General features: G+C 35.3%; 1 protein-coding gene across 4 annotated transcripts; it reads right to left on the bottom strand.

Moving 5' to 3' along the window:
* Positions 1 to 258: 258 nt before the first annotated feature.
* On the bottom strand, positions 259 to 17,326 carry tgoln2 (trans-golgi network protein 2). 4 transcript variants are annotated; one of them, XM_079827824.1, is made up of 5 exons: positions 17,171 to 17,326; positions 14,446 to 15,293; positions 14,261 to 14,344; positions 8,426 to 8,494; positions 629 to 1,966 (listed from the first exon to the last, which is right to left on the bottom strand). In XM_079827824.1, the coding sequence occupies exons 1-4, from the start codon at positions 17,217 to 17,219 to the stop codon at positions 8,447 to 8,449; spliced, it is 1,029 nt and encodes a 342-aa protein (XP_079683950.1). In that variant the 5' UTR covers positions 17,220 to 17,326; the 3' UTR covers positions 629 to 1,966; positions 8,426 to 8,446. The 4 variants fall into 4 exon arrangements, with proteins under 4 accessions (XP_079683952.1, XP_079683950.1, XP_079683949.1 ...); XM_079827825.1 differs by lacking the exon at positions 629 to 1,966 and adding an exon at positions 5,442 to 6,185; XM_079827826.1 differs by lacking the exon at positions 8,426 to 8,494 and having other exon boundaries at positions 259 to 1,966.
* Between the last annotated feature and the right edge of the window lie 585 nt (positions 17,327 to 17,911).

The raw sequence follows: 17,911 nt of genomic DNA, 5'->3' as shown, positions 1-17,911 counted from the left end.
TATATATATATATATATATATATATATATATATATATATATATATATTTTTTTTTTTTTATATATATATATATATATATATGTAGTAAATATTTAATAATTGTTAACTGTTGACAGACAAAGCAGGGTCCCAGTAAAAGAGATTAATCTGAAAGGTAAAATTATTCTATGACTTATATACAGGCATATAAATATTCACTTATTATACAAGTTTGGAACAACTTGAGGCTGAGTAAATGATGACAACATTTTCATTTTTGGATGAACTGTCCCTTTAATGCAGCACAATTAATTTATGTAGTCTCAACACAAATGAATAAGGCAAACTTCAGTTTCACATATATTTAAATGGATTGAACACTGTGGAATTAAGTTAGGATCAAATGTAGCCTATAGAAATTGTGTTGGTTTAGCTCATTAAATAATTAATATAATTAATAAAGAATAGTTTTTGTTACATATTAGTAGTTCACTTTAAACTAAGATAATATGAAAACTGATGCCTTGGCAATTAGCTGAAATAAGTTTTTAAATATTTTATTAATGTTTATTTGATTTCAAGCATTGAATTTAATCGTTTGTTTTAGTTGATAATAACCCGGTATTCATGTGACAAAAAAGACGAGTCAGAGGGGGAAAAAAACAAACCTTTATTCAATTTTCTTTTCAGTGTAGAAAGAATATCGCTCATGAAAAGGTTGCAATAGTGGTAAAAGACAGACCACAGTAAATAGGCAAGTTAAACCCCTTCATATTTGTTACCCACATAATAATTCAAAATAGCTTCTGCATATTTCAAGAAAACCCGTTGTGCAAAGCCACTGGTTAAACGTCAAATCACAGGCTGAACAGAGAATACAGCGGGAATCACAGTAGGCACAACCAGAGAGTGAAGGTTTGTAACACGGCTCCCAATAAAAGATATCCATTTCCCAATTTTAGGATCAAGGGATGTATGAGTATCTGTTCTTTTGTTGCTCATTTCTGGGCATTGTCTAGATTTGGCACAGGAATCTCATCAGTTACATGGGTTATTATGATACTACTACACCAGAAAAACATCTTTAAATGAATCAGTGACTGCTGAAGAGAACAATAAAACAATCAACGTGATTTACTTCAGAACGGATGGCGTGTTTGATCAATGAAAAGTGCAGCTTGTCAGAATCAGGGCTGTTGTATTTTAAAGGGACGTTTTGAGAGGGTTTGGACTATGGCATTATAAAGTCTTTGTTTGCTTTAAAACATAATAAATTAGTGTACTTTTTTTGGTAAAGAAAATGGAATGTTTAACGGAAAATCTTTCTGACACATAAACATAAAATATATATCTTTGTTGAGGGACCAGTGAAAAGGGCGAATCTGAACTGAATGGCCAGCAGAAAATATATATGATTCGTACATCTATACATCTGTAGCGTATGCCAAACCCGTTTACTAACCTACACTGATAGAAAGTGCATCTCAACTCACATGCCCTAGAAATGGGTGCGATCTGCTTCAAGAACTCGTACAGCACATCTCAGAGCAAATCTGATTCAAACATCAATCAGTTACCCACAAAACATCAACATATACTTTCAAAAATATACATAATTGTCTCCTGTATTACACAATTCGTCCAGCAATAAAAGGAGAAAAGAAAACAAGGAATCTCTGTAATTAAACGGAAAGAGAGGCCACAGATTCAACCATCACCTACAGTCTGTACCGGTACAGTGAACGTCATTTCTGACGATTTTTGTGACGCTAAAGGAATGAAGATCCTGGCCCCAGTAATCTTAGACCTACATTCCTGACATGCTATGAGCGGATGAGGACGCAACATTAATGTCATTTTAGTGAGGATCGCTGTACAGCGTATATGAGTGTTAATATATGCCGCATTATGAAGAATTCAAGTTTCAAGGTCACAGTTCAAATACTTCGACTCATCCACTGCTGACTCGTCTGACTGGATTTTCTCACTGGAAAACAGAAGACAAAAAGACAGAACAATTTCATTTGTCAATGGAAGAAATGTCCAACAGTTGTTTTCTGTATTAGGCAGTTCTATTTCATTAACTCTGATCAGTTGTATAAGCAATATCAGACTGTTGTACTTATGATTTAATTTAAATCATATAATGTGCTGCAGTTCCTAATTAGGTTACATGATGCTTTTTATTTACTTGCCAAAGCCGAGTACATTTTTGCATTCGGGTTAAATGACAAACAAGAGCATCCATAAAGACAAGGGAAAAACATTTTAAAATCTAGTTTGAATCCAGTGTTGGGAGATAACACATTACAAGTAACTTGAGTTAGGTAATCAGATTACTTTTTCAAGTAACTAGTAAAGTAACAAATTACTTTTAATATTTACAACAACATTTTTCAAGTTACTTTTTCACATTTATTTGACTGACAGCTCTCCTGTCCCCATGTTGAGAAAAATCGAGAGTAAGTGCAGAGGCGTTGTGTGTAAACATGATGGTTATTGCAGTTCTAGACTAAATGTGAGCATCTCCCTTGCACAAAAAAATATTCATTACTCCTCAAAATGAACAAAATCAGTCAAAATGCAAACCTCCAATAATGAAATTGACCAATGTCTTGCTGCTAACCTTCGATGATTCAGTTAAACCATGAGCAAAAATGTTTTTTTGTTTGTTTTTATTGGGGAAGTAAGTGTTAAACTTTTTTTTTCCTGCGACCTTCCATTATCCAGACTGGCAGCACAGCTGAAAGGTTTGTTTGTGCGCCCTCTACTGTACAAACGTGTGAATTAGCATTTTTACCTCAGAGGTTTATCATTTTAATTTTGGTATGAAGAGGTCTTTACATTTGCACAAAAATAGATAAAAAAACAAACAAAAAAACAAAAAAAGAAGCCCAATCCAGGTGAGAAAACGCATTACTTTTCTTAAAAAGTAACTAAGTAACTCAATTAGTTACTTTTTTAAGGGAGTAACACAATCATGTAATGCCTTACTTTTCAAAGAAACTTTCCCCAACACTGTTTAAATCACATTCACTTTATACGAGTTTCTGATTTTGTTTTAAAAAAAAAGGTTACATTTAAAATTCTCTAAAAATAACACTCAAATAATGACATTTTAAACGTGAATATTTGTAAGCATTATTTTTACAAATTGTATTGTGTTTTGGGAAGTCGTACCTCATTAAACTTATAGAAACTTGTTTCCACCACAAAATAAAAAGGTAATTGATACTTTTTATCTCGCAAATTGTTACTTGTTCACAGAATTTTGAAAAAAGTCTAAACTGCGAGATTATAATGATACATTTTTATAATTATAAAAAGACTTTATTTTTAATTCTGTGGTAGAAACAAGCTTCTATACCTTTCACTACCTGAACTAACCTTGACTTGTCATAAAAAGGTCAAATTGTCTGATATTTTAAGAAGGCATTTACACAACACTGTTATCAACTAAAAACAGAACACTTTTTATGGGTTTGGGCCGTTCATTTACACGACAACGTTGTTTTGGGGTCCTGAAAACGCAAAATGTTGAAATCAGGTTTCAAAGTGCACTACTGTGTTCAAAATCGCCCCCTATACACTCATTCACTATTCCCTACATTACTCAACTAATATAGTCCACTTGAAGGAGTGAATGAAAACGGTTTGGAAAAGATGTGGGCGCCATCTTGTGGTCAGACACGGGATTTGATTTGCAGCTTGACTCTCACAGTGCATTATGGGTATTCTCTAGCTTTTGAGCGTATATCAGTTGTACACTCGTTATTGCAGTGGATTGTGGGATTGAATGAGTGCACTCGATAACTATTTAAGGGTATAGGGGGGCGATTTCAGACACAGCCCACGATACCAGCATCATCTTTGTGTAAACTACAAATCGCCATCTACTGGCCCGACAGCAGAATACAGCATTTTAGTCATTTCTCCTTTAACAAACAAATGCATTACATTTAAAAAAAGATTTTTAAAGTTTCAATTTGCTCTGTCAAGGAGTCACCGTTTTGTTGATTTAAAAAAAAAAAAAACCTTGTTGATATTGTTTGTATCAAAGTTAAATTCTTTCTTCTTTGACACATTCAAATTTAAATATTACCCCTGACTTTCTTTAATGCAATAACTACCATTTCTGTCCTTCAGTGTGACAATGTCCTCTGGTGTGACACACATAAAAGAACCACATATTTGATTTATCTCAAAATATCTTAAAGAGCACCTATCATGGAATTTTGAAATGTACCTTTCATGTAGTGTGTAACATAGATCTAAGTGAACAAAAACATCCTGTGATAGCTTGAAATATGACAGTGCACCGTATATATAGTTATTTTCTTTCAAAAGTAAGAGTCGACTCGGAGTCATTTTTAAGAATCGTTAGAAGACCGAAGCTTTTTCTCTGACTAGATGACGTCAACTTGTCAAGTTATTTGAATACGATACGCCCACTTATTGCGCTCCAAGACGCCAGTGAAAACTAGAAAACATCATGGCCACGAGACACTGTGTTCTGAAGTGCCACTCAAAAGCAAACTTTTTTCATCTGCCCAAGGATGAGCATTTGAAGACTAAGTGGCTTGAAGACAAACCATACATCGTCGCGATTGTGTGTTTATTAGTCGTCAAATGTATGTTTCGCGATCTCAGGAAGCTTTTATTATGGACTTCTATTATGGCACATGGTTCTTCTTCGTCTGTCTGTACCATATATGGACTACATGTGCACAGAGCGCCCTCCGGCTGCCAGTATGAATTGAAAACAACACATAAGAGACTCAATCGCTCATGATTAGGCTATAACTGCCCATTTTGAGGAAGTATTGAATAAAAAATACTCCTCTGTTTAGAAATTTGACACAGACATATGAGAATCTATCAATATGTCTCCTCATCTGCACACTTTTGAACTAAAAGCCCTGAGGGATGTTGATTTGTCGCGAGTCTTCGTGAGGAGAATAGAGGAGTTTTTTTATGAATGAGATCAGCTGAGGCTCATATTACAATCAAACGGTACCGACGCGGTTTTCATATTCATAACTCCTGACACATATTAACAAATTACTGTCACTATAAGACTTTGATGGGCGTTCCGTTTCCGAAAATATCTGCACAGACTAAACCAATCACAACTGACTGGATCATCGGACCAATCACCGCAGATTCGCGTCACGTAAAGGCGGGGTTTTGAAAAGTGAATCACTAAAGGAATCATTTGAGAATCGCTGTCAAAACAGGTAAAAATAAATGCATATTATAAGAAAACTAAAGTCTTTTTTGTCATTGCATGCATGCAAAACTGTTGTTGGGGACTTCTAAAACAATATTTGGAACATTTTAAATGCCATGATAGGTGCTCTTTAAAGAACAGTTGAGTATTGCAGTAGGGGAGATATAATCATCACTCATCTTAAAATGGTATAATTTTCAGCAGTTTTGAAATGATGATGACAGCAAAGTTTGTCTCGTATTTATTGAAAATGTCCAACAAGTCATAATAACGTTAATTATGTTATTCGTATAAATAATGTTATTCATAATTTCATTTTAAATAAAAAGCACTATATGAAAATAAGTATCTAACAATGAAGCTAAATCTATCATGCTATTTGTATATTATAAAGAGGGTTTTTTTTTGTGCTTAATTTTGCTATGTTACACAATAGGACACATTAACGGTACAGTTCAGTAAAAATTTTCAAAAAAATCTGTGAAATTGATAAAGTTAGTGACCCCTTAAATTTTCTCAAACATCAGACTTCACAATACATACATATACTTATTTTTCAAAAATGGTGTTTTACAAAAAAGCATTTTTACTGCCTATTTGTCAACTACCCACACACACACAGCTCTAGTCTAGATGCTAGTTGAGTACTGCCAGTCATTATAACAAACTTTTTACATCATTTTTTGTTTTGTTTTACATTTGAAAATATATTTAGACACGATCAAACACTAGATTTTTATACGTTTTGATTTTTTACATTACGTTACATAATTACTCACATCCTAATGTTATTTTATGATAGTCACAGAAGCATAAATAATATCAATAAATGCAAGCAAATACTGAATTTAACCCAAGAAAGAAGTGTTAAAAAAACAAGGTAAACATTCAATGAAACTCTTTATTATATCATATATCCAATGAGAGCCTAGATAAGATGTTTTTCCTCGTTCTTCATAGAAACGCATTCGACCTCCTACAGGGAGAGGAAAGATTGCAGAAAGACTAAACTGTTAAAAATATGACAACTAGTATCTTGTTATGGTAGCTATATTAAAGTTTCCTAATTTAGTTTTGGATGTTTTTCAGGTTTCCATGCACCAAAGGTAAAAAAAACATTCATTTTCTCATAATATACATTGCACATCACCACAATATTCAATGACTCTCAAACGATTCAATGGATGAATTGGTCTCTCTAAATCCCTCCTTTCCGCGAGCTACTCTGCTCTGATTGGTCAGATGGCCCAGTCTGTAGTGATTGGTCTACTCTGCTCTGATTGGTCAGATGGCCCAGTCTGTAGTGATTGGTCTACTCTGCTCTGATTGGTCAGATGGCCCAGTCTGTAGTGATTGGTCTACTCTGCTCTGATTGGTCAGATGGCCCAGTCTGTAGTGATTGGTCTACTCTGCTCTGATTGGTCAGATGGCCCAGTCTGTTGTGATTGGTCTACTCTGCTCTGATTGGTCAGATGGCCCAGTCTGTTGTGATCATAGACCGTGAAAAAAAAAAGCTGAAGTAAGTGAAGCCTCCGGAGGTCCGAATATGGCGCTGACATCTTGCGCAATGTAGAAATTAAAGCTAAAGCTCCACTCTCCCAAAAATCCAGAAAAAAAGTCTGTTGGTGCCTCGGTGACAACTTCACTCAGAGAAGCCGTCAATCTCAGCTGTCAATCATGAAGTCACACCCCCATTTTTATAGCATTAAATAACTAACTAAAACTAAACTTATTTAACATTGAATACTTGAAGTGAAATCATTGTGATAAAAAAATTATTTGAAGTGTAATTTGATTGTTTAGTTTGTCTCGCGTCCATTAGAATACACGGAGGGGCGGGGGTTATGACCTATACTGGGACCAACCACCTGGGGGCAATCGAGGCACGTCAGCTTCAGTTTCTGACAGGAGTGCTACAGGCTTGTGATTGGTCTACTCTGCTCTGATTGGTCAGATGGCCCAGTCTGCTGTGATTGGTCTACCTTGTACAGAGCGTATTTCCAGCTCCGTCCGGAGGCTTCCTAAAGCTCAGCGATTGTACACACAGTAAAGACAGTAACGATAACGTTGATTTTACACCAATCCCAGTGCGACTCCGAATCGATGATGAAACATTGGTACAACTAGTTATTCAACCCGAACCTTGAGCAGGACGTCTCTCAGTGATGCTACTCAGATTGAGGTACATTATGAGATGTTTCCACTGTAATTCCTCACCATCAGCATTAACAAGTGTACGTCCATCAACAAACCTTCTCCACATGATGCTATCCAGTAGGGATGCACCGATACCGAAACCAGTACTCAGTTGTCAGTCCGATACTGTGCTCAAGTACTCATACTCGTAAAACTACCCAGATACAACCGCACCTGATACCACTTTATGGCAACACATCTTCGGATGCGGAGCCGCGTGGAAAGTTACATAAAAGTTATGCACACGACTGCGATGACTTCGTTTTTGCCGCGCGCACCTTTGCGTGTGTTCCTGCAGAACATTCCTCTTATGTGGTAACACTAAGTTTGTGTTTTTTTTCTTCTTTAATATCATTTTAATGTAGGGATTTGCTTAGTAACTTTTTTGCACATAATGTATAGCACAAACATACCCTTACGAAAATTATGCTATTGATTACCATTTGTATAACCACACAAATACCATTTAGTTAAACTATGGATTTTCAGCAAAACTATGGTTAATTTGTGGTTACCATTGAATAACTAAAATTACCCTGTTATTTATTATTATTGTTTGTTTTGTTCATTGTAAAACCATGGTTAATTTATATAAGGGTAGATCTATTCACTATTTATGTGTTCATAGCACTCAGCTGACACGTTTGTTTGAAGGACAGCATTGGGCAGGATGTGAAATAGTGTTTTGCCAATAAAATAAGAAATTGGCTTTGTATCTGATTAATCGAAAAAATCATTGGTCAACTAATCGATTATCAAAATAATCATTAGTTACAGCCCTACTGACAACTATACATTATTTAACCGTATTTTCATATCTTTAGGATGATGATATAGCAACTGTTCAAGTGCAAAGTAAGCTTCATTCATAATGTTTCTCCGTTAATCCGATATAGAATTGCATACCGTATTGTCCCTCGTAACCGGTAGTATAACAAGCCTAAGCAAGCTTAATTGTTATACTAGTATGATGTAAGAAAACGGAAATGTTTTGTGTAAGCTTTCAAAATCCTCCCTCACCTTGCTCATCTTCGTTGAGATTTATTTGAAGCCTCCGCGAGCACCAGAGAGAACCAACACATCCAAAACCTGAGGTAAAATTAAATGATTTTGTTTTGCTGCAGATATACACTTTTCAGAATAATATATTAATTTCAAGATCTAAAATTAACACAACGGTAATTTAAACATAGCCTTTGTATAAAAAAAATTTAAAAATTTTTTTTTTTAAATCTTTAAAAAAATATTATACAGTATAAAGCAAAACATTAAAAGTGCAAAAAAAAATTAAATGAGAAGTATTTTTCAATTTGACTAACAGCAGCACTAACGTTTAATCGACTAGTCCGCTAGTCTTGCACATCCCTAGCTCAGTGTCACACGTTGTAAATGAAAACAGAAACAGGCTCATAGCTGATAATGCAGAGAAGCTTCTTTTCATCAATAAGATCCTGCCTCTCACTTTTCCGAAAAAGGGTGTATGGCTATGATAACATATAATAATTTCAGTTGTTCTGCTACTATGTTGTGTGGTACTGAAATCCACTAAATGTGTTACAGGTTACATTTGGCAGCAGTGCCATATTTGTTTAGGAAAACACCAAGTTTAATGTTAAAATGTCAGCGTCAGCATTAATTTGTCAGAAAGTGAAAAACATCTGATGAAAATAAAACATTGTATTAAGTACTCATATCGGTACTTGGTATCGGCAAGTACCCAAATGTGAGTACTTGGTCTGAAAAAAAGTGATATTGGTGCAACCCTACTATCCAGGATCAGCTGCAGTGTTTGAGGTGGTTCAAGTTATCCCTGGTGTCTGCCTGTGCAGTAAGTGGATGTGACGTCACGACGAAATGGCTTGGGATTCGTTTAAAAAACGATGAGACGTTTAGAACTATGTTACACACTACACGAAAGCGAATTTTAAAAAATCCATAATAGGAGCACTTTAACTATAATGCGCTTTATAAAATACCACTACTGACTAGATTCCTGAGAGGTCAACTAATGCGTTTAAATGTCAACAACAACAAAAAAGAATGCTGGAATGCTGAATTGAATGCTGGAACTATTCAGTGTTTGGGACTATTGGTCGCCTCACAAAACGCGGTTCTTCTGCATTCCTCAATTGAGTCCAAGTGTCGCAACTCGCTTTTCAACACACACCGAGGTTCCTCTCTATATCACTGCACATTTCTGCATGTTGGTCACACACCATGCCTGATTTGTTGGACAAAAGCTTTTCAAATATTAAGCACCTTTGTTAAATATATTAGTGTTGTTATAAGTGTTGTTAAACTATTAAAGCTAGGTTTTCTTTTTATTTGTTTGATTTGATGTTTTTCTTCATTACGATATTGGACAGGAATTTTTTTACTTCATCCACCCAACAAATAAATAAGTTTAATTGAGAAACATGCATAAAAACCACTGATCTATATAGAGAACTGGATTGCATCCAATCCAAGCGTCGCAATCCATTGAATCCAAGCGTCGCAACTCGTTTTTCAACACAGTCATTATGAGGTTCCTCTCTATATCATTGCACGTTTCTGCATGTTGGTCACACACCATGCCTGATTTGGTGGACAAAAGCTTTTCAAATATTAAGCACTTTTGTTAAATACATTAGTGTTGTTATAAGTGTTAAATACAAAAGTGTTGTTAAACTGCTAAAGCTAGGTTTTTCTTCATTATGATACTGGACAGGAATTTTTTACTTTATGCCCAGTTGCCCACCCAACAAAAAGATAAGTAAAATTGAGAAACATGCACCACGCCGCCATATTGGGATTCCCCATTTTGCCTAATGAGACATCTGGTGTTTCCCTGTACATTCTTACAACGTAAACGTCCTAAGCATGTAAATGGTTATTCGTTTAAAGTCGGGAATTCCCCCTGCTTATTAGAAAGCAACGTTCATATTCATTACAGTAGTAAACATAAGATTAGCTGACAGACGAAACACTTCAGCATACGCATTACAAATGTCAAAGTGCGCATTCTGAAATCAGAATAAAGATGTATGTCTTGTAACCTGAAATCACCTTGTACCGTTGTGTTTATGTACTTTTGTTGTGTTGTAGTATTGTTTTTATTAATACAATAGGCTAACTGCAAATGTTTCAACAAAGATTTTGTTAAAAGCATGCTTTTCAAAGCAGCTCATGATTTAAACAATGGTTAAATTAACAACTTTATTCATATGGAAACTAATTCTAGTAAATCGCCATTTACTTTAAGAGGCTTAAATAGATGTTGCTCAATCAGGAAATAAAACACACGCATCATAACTTATTGCTTTGTTTCCAAGCTGATGCATGGTAAACTGAATGTTTAATGTTTAATATTTTCTCCATAATTACGTAAAGTATATTTTTGTGTTAGGTTGGTTACCTGTGTCGGAAAGCAATGAACACACCCACATCAAAGATTTCAACATATGACTTATCCTCTCCCAAAAGACTAAACATTACAGATAGCATCTGAAATATCTATTAATTTACATACATATAGTGCCCTATGAAATCCGTTTAATTTCTTGCCCAAATTCCTTTAAATTTTTCTGATTCCATTTTTTTTGGACTCTATTTTAATGGTTTCATTAACATTTTTAGTAATCAAAAATCATGTATAATTAACTGAAATCATGAAACTTGTACTATTTAACAATTTACATATTTAGGACCCTATAAAAATACTTTTTTTTTTCTCTCAAATTCCGTTTTATTTTTACCAAAATCAGTTTTTTTCTGTTTTAAGTTTTCTAGATTCCATTTTAAGGGTTTGGTTAAATTTTAATAATCAAAAAGCATGTCTAATTATTTGAATTCATAAAAACAACAATTTATCATTTCTAAGAAAAGTTTTATTTATATTTAAGAAATTCTGTGTTATTTAAATTTTCCTGGCAATAAAATGAAGGCATTTCAAGTTAAACCGAATGTTTATTTTGACGGGTTACTATGAAGACCTTTGAGTTTCTGTGTTTGATATGACGCTAGTTTTTCTCAAATGAAACGGTGAAATGCTGACAAAGTGACTCTGGAGATGAAGTTTGTGTGTTCATGTCCTCATATAGTGAGACTGCAGATGCTGAAAACACCACGTGCTTCAGGGTGTACTCACACTAGGCCCGATTGCCTTATTGTCCATTGTTCATACACACAGAGACACAGAGATCCAGGATTCATATTTAAAGTCTTTTTGCAGTTTAATATTTACAGACACTAGTCTACATTGTGATTCATTTTTAATTGAACTAACCTGCTTTTTATTTATTCATAAAATTTTACAAATTCTGAGAAATTCTGCATTTTTATGACTGGACTCCATGATTTGGTCCGTGTTTTCTGCATCGCGGAAATCATAGGGCCCTATACATATATCCAGGGCTTGACATTAACTTTTTTGGTAACCAGCCACTGTGGCTAGTGGTTTTCCAAAGTTACTAGCCACTCAGAATTTTCACTGACCAAAATTTTGTTGTTGGTCTATATTTAAATGACCACTGTACACACCCAAATCAAGTCTACATGAAATGCATACCATGACCAATGTTCCCTCTAAGCGGCACGCGTGAAGAGAAAGAATAAAATGCCGCGCAGACGATAGACTCAGACGCGAAATGTGGGGAGAAATCCATTTGATTGTAGTTTAAATGAGAAATAATTGCAGTGCTCTGTTCTACCGCTATAGAGTTAGTATCGCTATCGTGTTAGAACCGGTGGATGCGGTTTACAGGCTTCATAGAGAGACAATGATGTCATGTGTGAGCACGCAGCAGCGAGTCGTGTTTGCGGTCCAAATAGCTCAAAATGAGAGGCAGCGAGAAACACAAAGACGTGGAACAAAACCTCATCATGTTTTAAAGAAGAGTGGCTTGATCAAGTGGTGGAAATAACAGATGATGAACACAGCACGGTAACAAAACAGACATTTACAGTTACACCCACCACAAGTGTAGCGTGCAAACTCTAAACATCAAAGTAACACACCTCAGTTTAAACAGATGTGTGTGTGGTTTGGGTTTCAGTGATGTTTAGATAACTATAAAAGAGTTCACATGTTCCCTTGAAAATATTTAGCTATTAGATCTATTTCATTACTTCAGTTAGTTGTTTTTTTTTTTAAACAAATTGACAAATTTAAACTGATAGAATATACTATCAGTTTAATTTCTTCCATTAGTTTTTATATTATATTATAGGCTAATATAATTGTATTATAGTGTAAGCCTAATAAAGAATTGATCTCACAAGGGGATTGTTTAGGGATCCTTGCCATTAAAACATTTGAAAAACCCTGAAATAGAAAATCTTGGAAATTCATAAGCAATAAACAAGCATTTAATATAGATGGTTTAATGCTGCCTGTCGCCAATAAAAAACTGTACAAAAACACATTAAGAACCATCTCAGTGTAACCGCTTAATTATTTTCATATTATATTACATTATATTATAAAGAATTGACCGTCCTGGGGGAGATTTTAATAGTATTTCTTGGTAAAGAAGACTACAGTTAACAGCACAGTAAAATGTGATTAATTTAGTGACTTCTGAATTAACAGTTTTTTTTATTTATTATATACATTACTAAGTTACATCAATGGTAAAATAAAATAGAAATGGCACATTAAAGTTATAAGTTATAACTGCATGATGAAACCACTTTTTGTGTGCGTTTAGATACGCTGTACAGGTAAAGAATGTTTTTGCTCAGGTGACCAAAATGTCCGCCCAATAGAGAAAAGTTTTGCTCAGCGAGAAAAGAAATTAGAGGGAACATTGACCATGACAGGTCATCAAATAGGCCTATTTAGCTCTGATGAGGTTATGTGTAAAACTCCTTAATCTAGACTTTTAATCTAAAAAAAATGTTGGTGTAAATATAATCTCTAATATTATCTCTGTAAATATATTCTCAAGCAATATTCTCATCAGTGTTCTATCAGCTATGACGCATTTAAATCAACATATTTTGTGTATGAGCCCAAACAGTACCCTAGTAAAATGCATATCCATATTTTCATATGCTTTTTTTTATTAAATATCAAAAATCTAAAAGGTGTGCATCATATCTGACACCCAGATGAACACTTTACAGTCAGTTTTATGACTAAGTCATTCTTTTCAAATGCTATTGAAGTTAGCAACGTGTATACCAATGTTGTATGTAACTTTAGAGACGGCCCCAAAATTCGCAAACATCGAACATCAAGCCAACTTTATGCCAGTCACATCGGGTGCTACTGTGTTTGTTTGAACTATTTTCGCTGTTTAAATGGAACAAAAGCAATCAAACACTATATGACGAATTAATCTCCTGCGTACATTGCATGTTCATCTCTACTTTGAGTGCAGATTTCAGTGTGTGAGAGCGCGCTCTGAACAAAACTCTGGCTAATCTGAACGCCTCTGATTATTAGACATTGCATTCATAAACTCAATAGAAACACGTGTGATTGGTTATAATGCGCAATGAGATTATAACAGATGGCTTTTGAGAAGACTATAATAAGTTCAACCGCCAAAGTGGCTAGTGGGAGTGACTGTGTTACACGCCACAGCCGAAATACACCCGCAAATGGCGAGTGTTAATGTCAAGCCATGCATATGTCGTAAACTAATCTTGTGAGATTGAGACGCAGCAAATCGTGCCCTGTTGGTAGGGAATAGTAAGATGGCCGCTCAAACAATTCCGGTGGCTTCACCGCCTGATGGCAGTTTAGAACGCAATGAGCAATCCAGTCATTTATACAGATCAGCGGTAGGAACATGTTTTACAGTCATCGCATGAATGACACTTATTTTTGAATAAATTAACTCTCTGTGTGTACATATCGCTACTTACATTCTGGTCGAGTTTTTGGTAATCTGATGTTTTGGGTCTCCGTGAGCCTCTTGATCTCCGGCCCTCAACGACAAAAGCAATTATCTGCAGGAGAGGGCGAAAGGAATTATAAGTGATTGCCATTTTGACATCTTTAAAATGCATCAGTAAAAACCGAAAAGCATCTCTCTAGGTGGCGCACTCACCTTCCGCTTGTTGTGACTGGCAATATACAGCACAGCCACCAGAATGATGGCACAGACCAGATAGGCGAAGAAGTGGCTGCTCTCTGCGTTCTCCTCGAACTTGTCATTTGCTTTTCTTTTACCGCCCAGGTTTTCAGTTTTGTGGTCAGGTTTATCCTGGTCCTCTGGCAGATTATCACCAGTATCGTCATTGCCACCATTGCCATCGTCTTCAGCAGGGCCGTCCTCTTGACTGTCTGTAGGGGTCTCAGGTCCGGCTCGGTTACCTTCAAGATCTTCATTTTCAGTCTCATCAGCATCTGGATTTTGGTCAACTGAGGCCGGGTCTTTGTCATCACCATTTGGTTCATCATTACCAGTTTCAGAGGATGCTTTACCAAGGATAGGCGTGTTTTGAGTCTCTTCCTCTTTTTTATCAGGTTTAGAGAGTGTTGGTTCACCTTGTTCTTCTCCAGCCGTCTTCTCCTTTATGTCTTTCTTTGATCCATCTGCGTCATCTTCACCAGGGTCGTTTTTTTCACTGATTGCTTTATTTTGGTCAGGTTCGTGGAGATCCTCTTCCACACTTTCAACTTCTTTTGACACAGCTGCGTCAGCCTTTTCAGTGGGTTTGATATCATTCACAGGTTTGACTTCTGGACCACCTACAGAAGCTTTAGGGTCGTTTTTTTCAATCCCAGGTTCTTCTGGCGTTTCTGGCGTTTCATCATCTGTTCTAACTTCAGAAGCTTCATTTAACTCATTGTTTGTTGTCTCAATTTCTATGAGCTGTAGTGGATTTACGCCTGTGGCCGGTTTTTCAGGACTTTCTTGAGTGTCACGTTCAATTTGCAATGGATTAGCGCAAACTGAAAAATACCACAACAAAGAATCACAATAAAATCTTGGGCCTAGCACAGAGTTGAAGCCTATAGTATCATCAAAACACCAAATGAGTTACATCGCACTATTCTATCACGAACAGCAATATTTTCTTAACCTTTTAACAGTTTAAGAATCGGTTTGAGTTGGGTAATCATGACTTGTATAGGACACTGTTTCAACACAACAGTGAATACGAAAGGAATGGGGAACAAAGTGATTTTGTCATGATACTCTTGTATGCATTTAAGGCTACTATAATTAGTAAGGTTATTCCTAAACTTTATTATTGTCTTCAAAACCACAGAGCAGAATTCACCTCTTATCTCAGAATTAAATGGTAGAAGGAAGGAAATATGGCTTGGTTAAAAAAAAAAATTGTATTTACAGAAAATATTATTTATTTAATTTTTTAATTTTTTGAGCGTTTTTTTTATCTAATATGATTTTAATAATCATAAATGTTTCTTGAGCAGCAAACCATCATATGAGAATGATTTCTGAATATTGATGATTTCTTATGTGACACTGAAGACTGGAGTAATGATGCTGAAAATTCAGTTTTGATCACAGGAATAAATTACATTTTACTATATATTCAAAGAGAAAACAGCTGTTTTACATTGGAATAATATTTCACAATATTTCTGTTTGTTTTGTATTTATAATTAAATAAATGTAGCCTTGGGGAGCAGAAGAGATTTTAAAAACATTAAAACGTACCAATCCCAAACTTTTGAATGGCAGTGTACATATATGCACATATATAAATACAAATACATAAATCCTTTTGTTTGTTCTCACCTTTTTTTTCTATTCCGTTTTGAATAATTCTGTAAATATTATGAATTTTGTAGGATGTGTCAGCTGGACTGAATGTATCCAGTTTTTCTTTTAATTCTGTAATGTATTTTTGACTCCTACACAGAACAATGTAATTGAAAAAAATAGCCAATAAATAATTAATTTAAAAAAAACAAAACACCAAATGATGGAATATCTTGGGAGCGAGTTCCTCAGACTTGTAGAATAAAAACAATTAAATTAAAGGCACAATATGTAAGATTTTTGGATTAAAATATCCAAAAACCACTAGAAAAATAATATATAGCCTATATTTTGTTGACCTGTGTACCTACATTATCCCAAATGTTTCCAAGAATGTTTAAATCCAGAGAAATAATTGAATCATGTCCTTGTGTTGGCTAGCAATGACATCATACCTGCATAAACCTCGATATCTGTCACCAAAGACGCTTTAATATATGATGTGTTTTATTAGACAGGTGAGCAACTGTTTGGACACATTCATCAACAGAAAACTAATCATTGTTATACAGCTCAGTTATACATTGTTATACAAGCTTTGTTTTGAATAACATTTTACAAAAATTACATATTGTGCCTTTAAACCACAGAAGCTGTTCTAGAGGCTCAACACATAACTAAGACACTTCATGTTTTTCCCTTTCATTTGCCACCCGTCTGTCATTTTTAACTGATTCACTAGAAAATACAAGATAATAAACATACATCGCAACGTGTAACGTTAAACAACGACCTAAAACATGGAGTCAAGACACTCCTTTCCAGGAGCAGGAATGTGGTTGATCCAGTGATATTTTTGACTACATTTGCTACAAAACCTTTTTGCTGTCAGGATTTGCAAACGTGGAAAGAAATTCGCATTGCAACTTAGATGACTAACGATTAGCTAATAGCTAACACGTTAATTAATCGAGCAGATTTATGAATAACGTTACAGTGAAATGATTCACAAGTAAACACGTAATGAGCTTTAATCAGTCAGTTAGCCAATCCCACAAACATCATGTAGCAGTATAACAATAACAAACTAACTTACCCCGAGACCAGCAGAGGACAACAAAACACAGCGTTGTTAATCGCATCATGCTTCATTCAGTGATACAGTAATTCTGCGGCACGAGACGGTTGACAGACAGTAAAAGCCAACGCAGATCCGGTTAAGCGCAGCGACTTCCGTGTTTACACAAAGAGCGCCGTGGTGAGATATAAAATGCGGACCGGACTTCAGGCACGGATGTAGTGAGTTAAATTCAACGCTGCTCGTCTGTATAGCTGCGGGTTTTACATTTTATATATATATATATATATATAATATGGAAGGATATCGCGGACAATTTTCAAAAGGAATTGCAAATGGTATTTGCAATTGCGTTTTCAATTTGTGGACGCATAATATGTGACACAATCCAAAAGCAATTGCAAATCGCTCATTACCATTTGCATTTTCGTTTACGCAAACGCACAATGACTGCCAAATTTCAAATGGAAAAGCAAAGTCTGTTTGCAATTGCATTTCCAATGTCTTGCAAGTTATGACCCTGCCATTTGCATTTCCGATGCCTAACACAGTCAACTGTCAATCAGGCTTGAGGGCGGGGTTTATTGATGTAGTCGGAAAGTAGGCCACAGGTGAACATACAATCAGTTCTGCATTTTGACTTTGTTTGAACTAAAGAGTTTAAACTTGTTTTTTATTACAAAAATAGCCAAATCCCCCGTTTTCCACCACTTGAGGGCGTGGCCTACTTTCCGACTACATCAATAAACCCCGCCCTCA

This window comes from Gobio gobio (assembly GCF_949357685.1).
Source record: "Gobio gobio genome assembly, chromosome: 10".
Classification (NCBI taxonomy): Eukaryota; Metazoa; Chordata; class Actinopteri; order Cypriniformes; family Gobionidae; genus Gobio; species Gobio gobio.
This window is presented reverse-complemented; position numbering and strand designations above follow the sequence as displayed.

Excerpts from the sequence above, each read along its gene's own strand:
- tgoln2 (XM_079827824.1), bottom strand. The coding sequence starts at position 17,219 with ATGATGCGATTAACAACGCTGTGTTTTGTTGTCCTCTGCTGGTCTCGG. Across the intron at positions 15,294-17,170 it reads TGTCCTCTGCTGGTCTCGGG|TTTGCGCTAATCCATTGCAA; the intron begins GTAAGTTAGTTT and ends GGTATTTTTCAG. Across the intron at positions 14,345-14,445 it reads CCAGTCACAACAAGCGGAAG|ATAATTGCTTTTGTCGTTGA; the intron begins GTGAGTGCGCCA and ends CCTCTCCTGCAG.